The sequence below is a fragment of the Falco naumanni genome, chromosome 8 (assembly GCF_017639655.2).
Source record: "Falco naumanni isolate bFalNau1 chromosome 8, bFalNau1.pat, whole genome shotgun sequence".
In the NCBI taxonomy this organism is placed as follows: domain Eukaryota; kingdom Metazoa; phylum Chordata; class Aves; order Falconiformes; family Falconidae; genus Falco; species Falco naumanni.
Window position 1 is genome coordinate 40,127,771 of NC_054061.1, and position 14,172 is coordinate 40,141,942.

Consider the following 14,172-nt stretch of genomic DNA (forward strand, 5'->3'; position numbering starts at 1 on the left):
GGGCTGGTGGGAAGAGCAGGTGGAGCCATGAAAATTATGCCTGGAGCAGACAGTACGGCCAAGGGACACAGTTCCTGCTCCTCATTATGGCAACAGGGGCTGTAGGTGGTAAAACAGTCTGGGGCAGGACCATGGTGCTCTGCCCGACACAGAAGTGGAAACCACAAGATGCTGAGAAGCCCTGAGATGCAACACAGCCCAAAAAAGGGTCAAAGCAATGCAGAGAGGGCAGGTCTGGCCCCAACGATCTGCCACAGTGCTCAGATGCAGTTTCTGGCCCAAGAGTTCCCTTCAGCGCTGATCCCAGATGCTGGAGGGCAGAGCATACCCCGCTTGGGGAATCCAGCCTCTGCTCTGACATGGGCCAGGGGTTCCCTGTTACTCACATACAACCCACAAAGGCTGTTGTGGAGACAGCGTGTGTGGGAGGACACGCAACTGTACCAGCCCCTTTTCCACCCACAGCTGGGGCTGAGGAGGGCTGGTCAGTGGGACCACAAATTTACAGCACCAGGAAAGAGGGAATTATGCAGAGCTCAGCACACTGCACACAGGCACCACAGCCTCCTGTGGGCTCAACACCCTGCTGCACCACCAGTGACTTGCAGCAGGTAATGATAGCCCAGGAACTGAACCTTGGGCATCAGATGAGGTACAGGACCCCTGCTGTGAGCCCCGAGGGGCTCAAGCCGGCATTTCCAAGTGTCTGTTTGGCCTATCACCTGCCAGCCTATCCCTGAAGTCGATGGGCTCCGCCTCACCTCACTAAGGAGATGCAGTCACCTTTCAGCTCAGGTAGAAGATGCTGCAGGTGGTTTTGGGGAAAGCAGCATTTCTGCAAGGAAGTTGTCCAGCCAGCCGCAGCCAGATTTTATACGAGCAGCCAGCACCTGCCATCACACAAGACGCCCAGTGGGACACCCAGAGGTGCCCTGGGGAAGAATCAGCCAGACCCACCAGTTAATCTCTCCATTTTATTAGTGTAAATGCACCCCTCCCTCCTCTCCCCCCTATTAAATACAAACCAGGAGCAGAGAGCGGCTCCTCAGTCACTTTCTCCTTAGGAGATGCGCAGCCAAACCTTCTGCTGTGCCCACCAGGGCCGGGCACTGTGTCCCCTGACCCTGAGGGCGCCCCTATGGTGGGGAGGGCTCCCACCTCTGGCGGAAGGCTCTCGTCCAAGGGCTGCGACCTCCAACGTCCTATCAATACTGCGAAGGCCAAAGCGGCCTGGGTCATGGTTCCCATGGGGAGCAGCTCACAGTACATGAATACAGCAGGATCACCCCCTGTGCCCACCAGCCCTAGGGGCCAAGTACCTCCCCCCCTCCAACCAGCCAGGAGTGCTCCAGCTCACTGCCAAGTGGCAAAACCCCAAAACCACCTCCTTATTGCTCTTTTGGGGTGGGACATGCCCCATCCCACTGTCCGATCCTGTGGCAGGTGCAGGGACGTGCCCCCCCCCCCGCTCCGACTGGGCCGATGTTCTGAAAGAGGGGCACGGCCCTGCCCCAGCACGCTGGGGGAACCACAAGGGATCACCCCCAGCCCCACGGCAGTCATGGCCCCACAGCAAGGGGGCCCTGGGCTCTGCATGCCCCCGGTCAAGGGGGGACAGCAAAGGACAGGGCAACCCATCACTTCCCGTCTGGGCAGCGGAGCCAGGACAGAGGGATGGTGCCAGCAGCTCTGGGGCGAGGAGCTGGGCATCCCAACTCACAGCTCAGTGACTCCAACCCCACCTCGCCCTGGGGTCTGCACAGCCACGGCCGCTCTGGAAGGACCTGGGCACCCTGGGCTGGCAGACCCCGGCCCAGACAGCCCCAGCAGGACAAGTCACAAGCTTGGGCACCAGCAATCCCTGCAGTTGCCGGGAGAAGGAAGACAGATTTGGGCAGCAGAAGAGGCAGGGTGGGCAGGCAGGCACAGCAGGGCATGGCCAGCCCCTCCATGCCCCTGGGTTCAGGTGCTGTTCCCCTGCTCCTGCTCAAAAAGCACCATGGCCAGCTGGGAGCGAGAGCCTACGCCCTCCAGGCTGCTCTGCACACAGCGGTGGTAGATCTCCTCGCTGAGCCGGGGGTTGCAGGCCTGGTTGCGGTAGCGCTGCAGCAAGGCAGGCTCTACAGCCCGGAAGACATGGAGATTGGAGTACTTGATGAACATTTCATAGATGTCCAAGGTCTCCAGGATGTCCTCATTCTCCTGCACATCACCTGCCATGCGGGTGCGTGCTGCCATGTAGTCAGCATTGTAGAAGCAGGCTTCGTGGAAGACGTCGCGGTCAAAGCGCCCTGCGTCCCGCAGCAGGTCCAGCGTGGCGGGAGGCACCTGGTTGTGGTAAGCAATGGCAGGGTTGTAGCCCTGGAAGTGGATGGGGAAGAAGACCTGCCAGTTGTTGATGGTGTTCATCCGGCAGCGGTTCAGGAAGTCAATGGTGACCTCTGTCCCCACACCGGCCACAAAGAAAAGTGTGTCCACGGGATGCTTCTTGGAGATGATGTCCATGACCTTGATTTGGGAAGGTGCATCTGTCTTAACACTGATCCATGGGATCTTCACCTCTGCATACTTGCGCTCATACTCTGTGATCTGGGCCTTCACGGGGGCAAAGATGTCATTCTGGGTGACCTGCTGGGCCTCAAAGGGGTCATAGATGAAGAGAAAGGTGAGAACCGTGTTCTCACTGCTCTCAAAGGCAGCTGCTGCATAAGTCTCCAAAAAGCGAGCAGCATGGTCCCGGTCATGGGCCGTCAGTGGCAGGATGACATTGATGCGACTGGCCTCTGTCACATAGGGCATGGGGATGATCTCCACCTCACTGAGGGGCCGCACCAGGTGCACACGCTTGGTGACAGAGCGGCTGTGCCCCTTCTGTGTGACCACCTCCACCTGGAGGTCCAGTGTGTACTCCATACCACGTGTGGGGTCGAAGCGTCGGTACCCGTTCACCAACTGCTGCTTGCGGACATGGAGCACCGGCTGGTACTTGCGGTTCAGTTCTTCCATGGCCGTGGCTACCACATCAGCCACGTCCGCCAGATCCGCGCCACGCAGCTCGCACTTGGGGGAGCCATCCATGCAGGCGTAGACCTGCTCCTCCGTGAAGTAGTCCCAGCGCAGCACTTCAAAGCGGGTTTTGGGCTGGAAGGGGGGTGGGATGCCAATGGGCCACGTGGCACCGTGGTCCCCATCAGCAGACAGGCTGCTGGCATTCTGAATCTCCAACTGCAAGGGAAGAGATGGAGGAGTGAGTACCAAGGTGGGCACAAGTAGGTCTTCCAGCTCTGGCTGCCGGCAAGCTGACACCCGATGCTCAGGGATCAGCTACTCCCAGCCCAAAGAGCAGTTCCAGAACAACTCTGCCTTCAGCCAGACTACTGTCCAGCACCTCAGGTCTGCTCTGAAGAGCACCCTGAATATGGCACACCACTTCCATTGGCAGGATCCACACCCTCTCCCACCCTGCCCAGCCTCTGCTGACAGACCTTAGCGCCCTGCTGGCTCCATCACCCTGAACCACCACCACAGCTCCAGGACCCATCCAGGCCCAAAGCTGTTCTCCAGCCAGCACTGCTGCCCCTGCAGCCACACAGGCTCATCTGACCCCATTCCACAGCAAGTTCAAGTGAGAAACCCTCACGTTAGAGGGGAGAGGCGACAGAGCAATCAGAAAGGCCACAGGTATGACAGAAGGAGCCTAGACCCTCCCAACCAAGCCAGGTCTCACCTGAAGCTGCTGGATCTCCTGGTACGTCCTCTCAAGCTCCATCTGTGCAAAATACTTGTGCAGCCGGTACATCTGGAGGGGATCCAGCACAGGGTGGACAGTGAAAGCGCTCTGGAAACGGAGGTCGGTCTCCCGCTCGGGGTCCATGTTCTTCCCCAGCTCAAAATAGTGGTAACGCAGGCCCTGTGCCAGCCAGGAGAGACAGGTCACAGCCAGCCCTGACTCACACTCCCATCCCACTGGCTGCCAGCACAGCAAGCTCAAAGGACAACCAGGTATGAGGGCTGGTCCCCCCAGGACCTGGGAGTCCACGGGAAGGTGGGCAAACACACTGGGCCAGGATCAGGCTCTCAGAGGCCATCTCTGCTGCAGGACCTACCTCATGCTCCTCGGCACAGTTGATGGCTGTGTAGTCAATGATGCAGCGGCCCAGCCACTCGTCAGGCCGGGCACTAAGGATGTCATTGCGGCAGCTTTCCAGGTGCTGCTGCAGGAGCAGGAGGAGGCTGCGGGACAGCAGGTAGCCGAACCCCCCATAGCAGTACCGTCCCTCTGTGTCCCCACCGATGAACTCCTCGGGACGGCCCAGGTAGAGGTGGGTGTCGATGCTGAGGTGGGCGACCAGGCGGCTGATGCGGTGTGCCTCTGTGTAGGTGTCGTCTTGCACCAGGAAGAACCAGTCAAAGTCATTCACGTAGTGGTCCAGGAGGTACCGGATGGTTTGGTACATGTTCCAGATGGGCCGCTCGTCACTATGTGTCACCACCGTCATGCCATGGGGCACCTTGCGGCCCCGTGTGCCTGTGAAGTACACCAGGCGCTCCAGGTGGTGGGCTAGCGTGCGGTTGACAGCCACCCCCAGGGTGTTCAGCGTGCTCTTGGAGGTCAGCACACCCACGAAGAGCCGCTGCCGCATCCCCAGCTCTGTGCTGATGTAGCGGGTCCTGTAGGAGGGAGAGAACGTCTGGCTCCAGGGCACTGCACCCCACTTCGACCTCCATGCTCCCCCTCCCCCCACAACCGCACAGACCTTGGCTCCTCTGCAGGAACTGCTCTCAGGCTTCAACTACATGTGCGAGACATCACCCCAGTGGCTCTGGCTGCCACTTTGCTTGGACCAGAGGCACAGCACAGCGCCCTGCTGAAGTCCTCCCTGCCAGCCTGAAACCTTCCTTCCCATGAGCCAGCCAGCCTGGCTCGAACCAGAGGCTCGCAAGGGGCCGAGCACGGCTAAGAGAGGGAAGCGGGGCTGCACGCCCCAGCTTCAGCAGGGACACAGCCCAGCAGGCACCCAGCCATGCTGCCAGCCCTGGCTGGGACAGCCGAGCTGGGAAGCACCTTCCTGCCCGGTGCAGCGCCCTGGCGCAGGCAGACGGGCCGTGCTGCCCTCCCGGGGAAAGCCAGGCCCCGATGCAGTGGCTGAAGCCAGCGTGGGGCCAGCTGCGTCCCCCTCCCCAGCTGCCCCACTCACAATGACTTTCAAGTTTAATTCCCGCAGCCCGGCGCGGCGGCAGGAAGCGACCCCCCCCCGCCGCCCACCGGCAGGCACACACTGGCCCCATTCAGACCCCTCCGTCGGCCCGCCCGGCCGGGACAAGGAGGCCCTTTCACTGCCTGCTCCCTGCCAGCCCGGGGACGCCGGGCCGGGCCGCAGCCGGCCCCGGAGCGGGCTGGGGTGGTGGCGCGGGGCGGGGACGTGCCGCCGCGGGAGGGTCCGGGCCGGGGCTGGGGGCCCGGCAGCACGTGCCGCAGCAGGCAGCCCTGGCACCGCGGGCAGGAGCGGGAGGCTCTTCCGAGCGCTCCCGAAACAAACGGCGGGCGGGAAGGAGCGGTAGAGGGAGGGAGGAGGCGGCGGGGAGGAAGGGAAGCAGCGGGGAAAGGCGCTTGCAGCGAGAAAAACCCGGCTGCAGCCCGGGGCGGCCGCAGGGCGGAGGCAGCACACCGCCGGGTCACCGGGAAAGCCCCCCAGTACCAGTCCAGCGCCGGCCCAGCGGGCAGGCCGCCCGCAGCCGGGCACCCCGGGCACCGTAGCCGCTCGCATCGGAAGCCCGGCTCCTACACCGGGGCTCAGCTCCCCCAGCCCGGCCCGTCCCAGCCCCCCGCACCTGACGGCCTTCTTGGCGGCCCTGCCGGGGCTGGGCGGGCGGTAGGGTACGACGCGGGGCTCCCAGCTGTCGGCGCCCAGCCCGGCGGGCACGGCGTTGGGCCTGCGCGCCGCGTTGCCGTTGGCGTTGCCGGGGCCGGGAGGCGGCGCGGGGCCGCCGTCGGGGCGCGGGTGGGCAGCGGGGCGCGGCGGCGGCCCGCAGGGCTCCTCCACCCAGGTGACGCTGAGCAGGCTGAGGGTGAAGCCCAGCGAAACGCCGATGGCCACCGGCCCGGCGGGCCGCAGCACCGACAGCACCAGCGACAGCCGCATGGCCGGGACGGGACCGGGGGCGGCTCCGGCTGCCGCTCCCGCTGGCGGCGCCGCCGTCCGACGTGTCACCCGTTGGCCCCGCCCCGCTGCGCGTCACCGCGGGCGGCCCGCCCCGGCCAATGGGCCGCGCTCCCACCGCCGCGTCACGGGGCGGGGCGGGCCCCGCCGAGCAGAGCCGGGGCGGCGTGGGGGCGGGCCGCCGTCGCTAGGAGACCGCGCGGCCGGCCCCCGCCTCCGGCGCCCCCCCGCGCCGACCCGGCCCTGAGGGGCGGGGCCCCCGCGCCGCTTCCCTCCGGGGCCCGGGGTCGCCTCGGCGAGGCAGGCCGCGGCACACGGCGTCAGCCCCCCGCCTTTTGCCCCCGGCCCGGCTAGCGCATTGGCCCGGGCCGCCTGAACCGGCTACAGGGCGGGGCTGCCCGGGCGTGTGCGGCGGGGCTGGGGCAGAGCCGGCTCTGCGCTCCCGAGGCCGGGGAGCAGCCACTGCGTTGCCACCCCCCGGGACAGCCCGAGCCGCCACGCTGGTGAACTCCCGGGGGTCTTGAAGCACGTGGTTGCCCGGGGGTCTTCCAAAAAGCGTGGGCAGCGGCACCGGGCCCTACCTGCGCATCCCTGGGAGATGGCCGCGGCAAGGCAAGGGGCACAGGGCTGCGGCTGGGAGCCTGGGAGGCCAGGCCATGGGCTGCCGAAGGCGCCTCGGGAGCCGGGGCAGTGGGCGTGCCGGAGGGCAAGCAGCGGCTGGAAAGCCTTTGGATGCAGAACAGCAGACCGGTGCGGTACAGGAGGAGGGTGGGCAGAGTGGCAGGGGATCCCAGCAGCAGGGACCCTCATCCTGGGAGTCAAAATGGGACCGAAGAGGTGGGCCTTTCCAGTTGGCGGCCAGGTCACCATCCCGCTATGAGCTGTGGTGCCAGCCACCATCCCACTGGCCACTGGCAGACAGCCCCCAGGCAGGCAGAGCTGGCAAAACTGGCTCAGGGCAGAACCTGCTGCACACACGGAGCCTCCGGTGCAGGATGGATCCAACCCAGAAGCTGCAAGGCCGGCAGCCCTATGTGGCTGCTCAGCGCCGGGCGCTACTGATTAAGGACAACAAGGACCCGTCCTTTCTGCCCATTCCCAGCCTATGGCTCTGCTTCCAGCAGTCCCACAGCTGTCAGGACTCTCAGATGCCCCTGGGTTTACTCTGGCTGGTGGGGAGCCCATCCCACCCTCCCCATGAAACACAGCCTGCCTGCCCCGGGCTGCCGGCTGCCCACAGAGCACAGCAGGGCACTGAGGGCGGGCAGGAGCCTGCTTGGCTCCAGGGTCTCTTTCATATTCTGGAACAAAGCAGCCTGTTTTCACCAGGAAGTGGTTGGCAGCATCCCACCCCCCAGAGATACGGGACCATCATCCAAGCCCAGCTCATTTTCATAGGCCTTTTTCTCCTGAATAGGCCAAGAAAAGCAACAGGCAAAGGCAGTCACGTGGAAAGCAGTTTAATGAAGAACATATAAAAACTAGAAGCGGAGGGAATGCAATGGGACGAGAAGATGCCAGAAGGGAGAAAGATGCAGAAGTAAGAATGAGCACAGATTTTCCATGGACAAAGGCCAAAAAGCAGGCACGATCATAAACAACCGGAGTCGCCTGTTTTCTGTACACAGAGAAACGTGTTAGGTAATAGATGTGTTTGATTTCCTTTACAGGTTGGAATATTTAACACTGGTCACCTTATACAAACCCGAATGATTTTGCATGAGTGATGAGAGGTTTCATTCTGAAACGACCCTGCTGATCTCAACTTGCATTTAGGTAGAGGTGCAGGTTGGACAAAGTCCTGAAGTTTTCAGAAGTAAATCTCTGAGCTCAGGAAAACCACACGGAGACAAAGCTGTTGGGGGCAGAGCGACCACCTCTGTAGGGTCAGCCTGGGCAGAGGCTACGTCCAGGCCCCCCTGCATGGCCCCAGGGGACCGCGCGGGGGAGGTGGCTGGTGGTCAGCAGTGCCGTTCCTCCGGCAGCCCCTTCGCAGCCCCCCACCAGCTGCAGCTCCTGCCTTTGTCTCCCTGGTGCTGGCGTGAGGCTGGGAAGGGGCTGCCAGGGGAACGGCTGCTGCTGCCAAGAGACTTATCCCTGCCAGGATTTCCCGGGGGGTCTTTGAGCGTCGCAGCCGGGAGGTGCCAGCTCCGGGGAGCTCTGCCTCCACAGAGCTCCGCGTCCTTCCGTCTGCCTGCCCCTCTTGCACCTCCTGGTCGCTCGCAGGGGGACGGGTGGGCAGCCTCTACAGGTGCCCCGTGTGCACCTTTGCCCCCTCCGAACTCCGGTGCCGCAGCTGCGGCACCGGCAAAGGCCCCTTGCTCACTGCACACAGCCCTGTGCCCGCCGCCCCCGGCGCTGGCAGCGGCCCCGCCGTGCACGGCGCTGCACGCCCCTGGCACGAGACTCCCCGCGGCGGTCACGCCCGCGCCCCCGCACTCCGGGCCCCGCCACCCCCGCGCCTCGCACGCGGCCCTGTTCCCGCTCCGCTGCGCGCGCCCCACCACACGAGCCCGCGCACGGCCCGGGTCCGGGGCGCGCCACAGCGCACGTGCCGCCGCGCAGCCCGGCACCCCCGCCACACGCCCGCTCCCCCCCAGCCCCGCCCCTCTCCCCGCCGAGGCCCCGCCCCCCCGGCCGGCGCGGTGACGCGGCGCGGTGACGTCAGGCGGAGCTGTCCGCTCAGCACCGCGCGGCGGGCCGCGCCGCCAGCATGCGCGGGGGCCGGGGCCGGGGTCGGGAGCGCCGGGCGCCGCGGGGCCGCCGCCGCTGCGGGGCCGGGAACGCAGGTGGGAGCGGGCGGGGCGTGCCCGAGGCGGGGGGGAGGGCGGCACGTGGCGGGCCGGCGGGCGCGGGGCTCACCGGGTCCCTCGGGGAAGGGGTCGGGCACCGAGCTCCCGGCCCCCCCCCCCATCCCCCGGGCCCGGGGAGAAGAGCGCGGGGCCCGGGCCGGGCGCGCAGGGCCCGGCACAGCGCCCCCGGGCCCCCCGCCCCGAACAAAGAGAGGGGCGGAGCGGCCCCGCGCCCCGGCGGCCTTTGCGGCCCGTCGCTTAGCAACGCCGCGCCCGCCCCGCCGGCCCGGGGCCCGGCAGCCCGCCGGGGGGCGAGCGGGGCCGGCCGGGGGGCGATGCGGTGCGGGGGGAGCGCCGTGGCGGGGGCCGCTCCCCGAGCGCTGCCCCCGGGTCCCGCCGCGCCGTGGCTGCGGGGCGAGGAGCGGAGCGCGGGGGACCCGGGGCAGGCCGCGACGGCGGGGAGCCCGGGGCTGCGGGGAGGGCGGCAGCAGGTGGGCAAGTCCCGGCGCCAATGAGCAGGCGCTGGGCTCCCCTAGCAACAGTGCCCGCGCCAATGGGCGCCGGGCGCTGCCTGCAACGCTGCCTGCAACGCTGCCCGCAGCCTGCCCGCGACCCGCCGGGGAGCGGCTCTCCCGGGCAACCTCGCTCCGCTGCCCCGGCACCGGCCTGCCGCGGGCCGAGGGGCAGAGCGCGGCCCCTCGCTGCGCTCCCCCTGCCCTGCCCCGTCCCCGCCCTCCCGGCGCGCCGGCCGGCGGAGCCCTGCTTCACCCCGCACGGCATCGGCCGGGCTCCGCGGTTAAAGTCCAATCCTGCTTGGCATCCCCCGCGGGGGCCCAGCGCTCGCTGCCCGCTCCCTGCCCGCCTGCTTCCCCGGGATTAGGCGCCGCGCTCGGCTCCCCGCGGGGATTTGCCCCGGCTGGTGCTGCCCTCCCCGGAGGGAGGGAGGCCGGCGGCGAGGGAAGAGGCGCCGGTGGAGCCCCGAGGTGCCGGGCGATAGGGAGCCATGTCTGCAGCCTCTGCCCTCTTGCCTGCACCTTCCCGGGGCACCGCTTCTGGGAGCAGTCCTGAGCAGGCTGCTTTAACGCGGCACTTGGAAGGACTGGCACTGGCCCAGGGACGACCGGTGACAATAAACTAGTCCTAAACCAACTGAGCCTGGAAAGGGACCAAGGGAGCAAAGGGATGCTGGAACTGGCTCCAGGTGGGAGCAGGCAGACGGCGGCTGTAATTAGGTTTAAAGTGGAGCTGGATCAGTCTTTGCAGGGGATTATGACCCCTCCGTCTGAGTCGGCACTGCAGGGGGTCTGGCGACTGCCAACTTGGTATCCCAGCACACCCGTGGCATTGCGGGTGAGCCCTTGGCTGAGGGGCAGCACCAGCTGGGGCCAGTCCCCCTCCAGCCCCATGGGTCGGCGTGGGAGGGCTGGATCCGACGTGGAGGCCCACTTTGTTTTTACAAGGACACTAGGAGCTGGAGTGAGGATGAAAAATAGCCAGAAATATGATTAGAGGATTGGAGAAAATGCCTTGGAGTACAAGCTTAAGAGCTCAATCTGTTTAGCCTATAAAAATAGAAGACTGAGGGGTGACTTAATTACCGAGCATAATTACTTCACAGACAGAAAATACCAGGTAGTGGAAGTCTCCCTTTAATTGAGCAGGGAAAGGGTGCCGGAGAGCCAGGGGCAGGAAATTGAAGCCACAGACAAATTATAATGTGCTGCGTCCTGGCAGTGAAGCTCCCCAGGGGTGCAGGCGGGTTCTCTGGGGACAGTGTGTCCCTGCAGCCACCCATTGGGTGACGGGCTGTGCCCCCACAGATGAAGCTGTTCCCCCATTCCCTTCCTTCCCACGCAGGAAGCGAGGAGCCAGAGTGGGTTTTCTGGTGGCTGGGTGCCGAGTGGTGGGCATCGCCATCAGGTGTGTGCCAGTGGTGCATCCATCCCCCTTCTCTCTGTCTCCCCAGCTGTGGCGGGTTCCAGGGTGCAGTTTTGCCGGCGAGCCATGGGGCAGGAGCGGAGATTTTGATGCCTCTCCCGGGAGTCCCCAGAGCCATGACTGCAACTGTGCAGACGCTGCGGTTCAAGCTGCTGCCGCATGAGCCAGGCCAGGAGTGGGGGCACAGCTGCCAGCAGGAAATCGAGCGTCGCTACCAGGTGGTGCCCTCGGTGGTGTGTGCCATGTGCTGCCTCTTTGGCATCATCTACTGCTTCTTCGGTGAGCCAGGCCAGCCTGACGGCTGGTGGGGCAAGCAGGGAGAAGGGCAGGGGGGAGCTGGAGGGGTGCTGGCCATCAAACCCCTGACTGCGGTGGTCTCTCTACAGGCTACCGCTGCTTCAAGGCCGTCATGTTCCTGACGGGGCTGATGTTTGGCTCCATCATCATCTTCATGCTGTGCTACAAGGAGCGGGTGCTGGACACACAGCTGAGCGTGGAGGCCTCAGTGGGCATCGGGCTGGGCATCGGTGTCCTGTGCGGGCTGGTCACCATGCTGGTGCGCAGTGTTGGCCTCTTCATGGTGGGGCTGCTCCTGGGGCTGCTGCTGGCAGTGGCCACGCTGGTGGTGATGGAGCAGTTCTACCACCCACCGACAGTGTGGATCCCCATTGCGCTGCTCCTGGGCGTGGGGATGCTCTTCGCCGTCCTCACCCTGCAGTGGCAGCGCTTCTTCACCACCCTCTCCACTGCTGTCTTCGGCAGCGCCATCATGACCGTCACTGTTGACTACTTCATTGAGCTCTTCCTCCTGGTGCAGTACATCTATGAGCGCATCAAGGTGGCCCCTGCTCGCCCCGTGTGCTGGTACAGCTGGGTCATCCTGGGTGTCTGGCCGCTCCTCACCACGCTGGGAGTCCTGGTGCAGTGGAAGGTCACGGCCGAGGGCTACTCCCACACAGAAGGTATGTGGGGGCTGGGGGAGGTGGACGTGGCACGGGGTGAGTGCAGGAGCTGAGGGGGCTGGGGGCTGGAGTGGAGTTTCCCAACAGCTGCTTTGCATGCACAGATAAGCGGTTTGGGACACTATGGGCACACGGCATACAAGGGGAGGCCTGGGTGTGTAAAGCTGGGTCTGGTTTGGGTGCCGAGCTGGTCTGGGTGCACTTCCTGGCACTCACAGGCCCCTCTACCCCACAGTGATCATCAGCCGGCAGCAGCGTCGTGTGCAGCTGATGCGCATCAAGCAGCGGGAGGACCGAAAGGAGAAGAAGAAGAAGCGCAGACCCCACCACCCACCGCCCCACCAGCACAAAGCCCACCCACCTGAGCCCGCCTACCGCCGCAAGCCCAACCCTGTGCGACGCTTCGATGGGGACGTGCTCTCCCCCGTGAGTCCTGCACCCAGGGTAGAGATCTCCCCCAGCCTCTGCAGGCCTTCCTTCTCCATATGGGTGGACTGGGGTGCAGAGAAGGGAGACGTGCCCAGGCACCAGCCGGCATCCAAGCTCCTCAAGGGACGAGGCTGGTGTATCCCAGGGACCAGGCAGCTCAGGAGGGGCTGAGCTGGCACGTGCCCACTGTGGAGCACTTCAGCCTTTGTGAGCAAATGTAAACTGGTGCCCAAAAGTGCTGCAGCTGCAGTAGAAACAGGCAGTGGGCAAGGTGTAAAGCATGTGCCCAAGGAAGGGATGGGGCTGTGCACCCTGCTGTGGCCAGCCCCCAGAGGGCCTGAGTGCTGGGCTGGGTGGGATTGCACAGGGTTCTGGTGGGCTGCTGCAGAGCTTAGGGTGGAGTGGGATGGAGTGGGCCAGGAGCAGAGCCCCCCTCACTTTCTGTCTTCCCTCTCTCAAGCAGAGCTACATCCAGAGTTTTCGAGAGCGGCAAACAGGGCCATCCCTGAACAGCCTCATCGCCAGCTCCCACGCCGTGGTGGACCTGGACTATGACTGCAGCTCCACCGTGCCCCTCACCACGGGCTCTGGCCCCGCTGTGAGGGTATAAGCCAACCCAGTGACCTCGAGCGACACCAGCACCCCAGCCTGCTCTGACAGACCCCCTGGGACAGGTGGGGCTGTGCCCTTGACCCCGGACGACCAAGTGCAACTTGGGGCTGCAGATGGACACCCTTCCTGGGGACATGTGAGACTTGGCTGGGCAAGCCCCGGCTGTCCACGGGGCCCGGAGGTGCTGGGGGAGCCCTCCGGCAGGGACTCAGCCCAAGGACTGGGGACACCAGTACCCATGGACGTGTGGTGCGAGTGGCTCTGCTGGGGCGGGGAGTCCCTGAGCCCCTGCTGCTGAGCTTCCCTACGGCCTGGGCATGTTCATCCTGCATCCCAACATTGCCCTCCCCATATTTGAGCCCCCCTTCCCTGAGTGCAGCTCCCTGCGCCTGTTCCCACCCCATCACACCCCCCAGCGACTCCCCAAGTGCCTGTGCCCCACATCCCTTCCTCAAAGAGCAGGTCCCACAGCCCTTGCCTCCCCAGGGACTTCCCTGAGCATGCGTGCCCTGTCCCACCCTGGCCCTGGGAGCAGCTCCCAGGCAGCGCTTCCTAAAACCTGCCTCCTCAGGAGGTCCCCCTGCTCTAGCCACCCTCCCTGCCTCCCAGAGTGGCTTGCCTCTCCCCACTTTTCCTGAGCTGGACCGGGGTGGTCCTGGGGCAGGGGCTGCCAGGGCCAAGTGGTTCCTGAGGTGATGCTGGCAAGTGGTGCCTGTCCAGCAGGAGCTGCACTGGTGGGGTGCACTGCACCCATCCCTCTCCAAAATGTTTTGATGGGAGACAGGACACTGGATCCAGCCTTTGGGCAGAGGCTGGGCTGCCTCAGGGATGCGGGGACCCCTGCAGCGTCAGAGGCCGTCGCTGTTTTGCTGGCGACTGGATTTTATAGTGGCTGGGGGGAGGGGGGCCCTGGTGTCAGGCCGAGCCTCCGACAGGGGCAGGGCAGGAGCCCCTGCCCAAAGCACCACTGTGGGCAGAGGCTACTGCCTTGTATATATTTCTCTTGCTGTGATTTGTATTAATTTATTACGGAGTGAGCCAGGACTTCCCCATGGCCAGGCAGGCAGGATGGTGTGAGACTGGACTGGGGTGTCCCCCTGTTTTGGGCCCCCCAGCCCAGCCTGACCGGCCCCGCTGCCCCGGGAACTGCATGTTTCTGCCAGGCGCCCGTGTCCCTGCAGCGCCGTGCTGCTGTCCCCCTTTTCAGTCTCTTTTGTAAATGTGCCAAACGCTGCTGAGGCCATGGCCGCACAGTAAAGAGCCTTTCAGAGCCCGGTG

General features: G+C 65.1%; 2 protein-coding genes across 3 annotated transcripts; one reads left to right on the forward strand and one right to left on the reverse strand.

Annotated features, from left to right (window-relative positions):
* Window positions 1-960: 960 nt before the first annotated feature.
* CHPF (chondroitin polymerizing factor) lies at window positions 961-6,215 on the reverse strand. Its single transcript, XM_040604798.1, has 4 exons — window positions 5,833-6,215; window positions 4,107-4,671; window positions 3,728-3,910; window positions 961-3,225 (listed from the first exon to the last, which is right to left on the reverse strand). The coding sequence occupies exons 1-4, from the start codon at window positions 6,141-6,143 to the stop codon at window positions 1,963-1,965; spliced, it is 2,322 nt and encodes a 773-aa protein (XP_040460732.1). The 5' UTR covers window positions 6,144-6,215; the 3' UTR covers window positions 961-1,962.
* Window positions 6,216-8,827: 2,612 nt separating this feature from the next.
* TMEM198 (transmembrane protein 198) lies at window positions 8,828-14,161 on the forward strand. 2 transcript variants are annotated; one of them, XM_040604946.1, is made up of 5 exons: window positions 8,828-8,950; window positions 10,920-11,170; window positions 11,278-11,853; window positions 12,089-12,297; window positions 12,746-14,161. In XM_040604946.1, the coding sequence occupies exons 2-5, from the start codon at window positions 10,981-10,983 to the stop codon at window positions 12,890-12,892; spliced, it is 1,122 nt and encodes a 373-aa protein (XP_040460880.1). In that variant the 5' UTR covers window positions 8,828-8,950; window positions 10,920-10,980; the 3' UTR covers window positions 12,893-14,161. The 2 variants fall into 2 exon arrangements, with proteins under 2 accessions (XP_040460880.1, XP_040460881.1); XM_040604947.1 differs by having other exon boundaries at window positions 8,830-8,950; window positions 12,089-12,279.
* Window positions 14,162-14,172: the final 11 nt, after the last annotated feature.

What these genes read in the sequence shown, in the direction of transcription:
- CHPF (XM_040604798.1), bottom strand. Translation starts at nt 6,143, where the DNA reads ATGCGGCTGTCGCTGGTGCTGTCGGTGCTGCGGCCCGCCGGGCCGGTG. An exon ending in GCCGCCAAGAAGGCCGTCAG is followed by an intron (nt 4,672 to 5,832) that starts GTGCGGGGGGCT and finishes TCCCTCCTACAG; the next exon opens with GACCCGCTACATCAGCACAG. An exon ending in AGGAGATCCAGCAGCTTCAG is followed by an intron (nt 3,226 to 3,727) that starts GTGAGACCTGGC and finishes CTTCCCTTGCAG; the next exon opens with TTGGAGATTCAGAATGCCAG.
- TMEM198 (XM_040604946.1), top strand. Translation starts at nt 10,981, where the DNA reads ATGCCTCTCCCGGGAGTCCCCAGAGCCATGACTGCAACTGTGCAGACG. An exon ending in CATCATCTACTGCTTCTTCG is followed by an intron (nt 11,171 to 11,277) that starts GTGAGCCAGGCC and finishes GTCTCTCTACAG; the next exon opens with GCTACCGCTGCTTCAAGGCC. An exon ending in CCGTGAGTCCTGCACCCAGG is followed by an intron (nt 12,298 to 12,745) that starts GTAGAGATCTCC and finishes TCTCTCAAGCAG; the next exon opens with AGCTACATCCAGAGTTTTCG.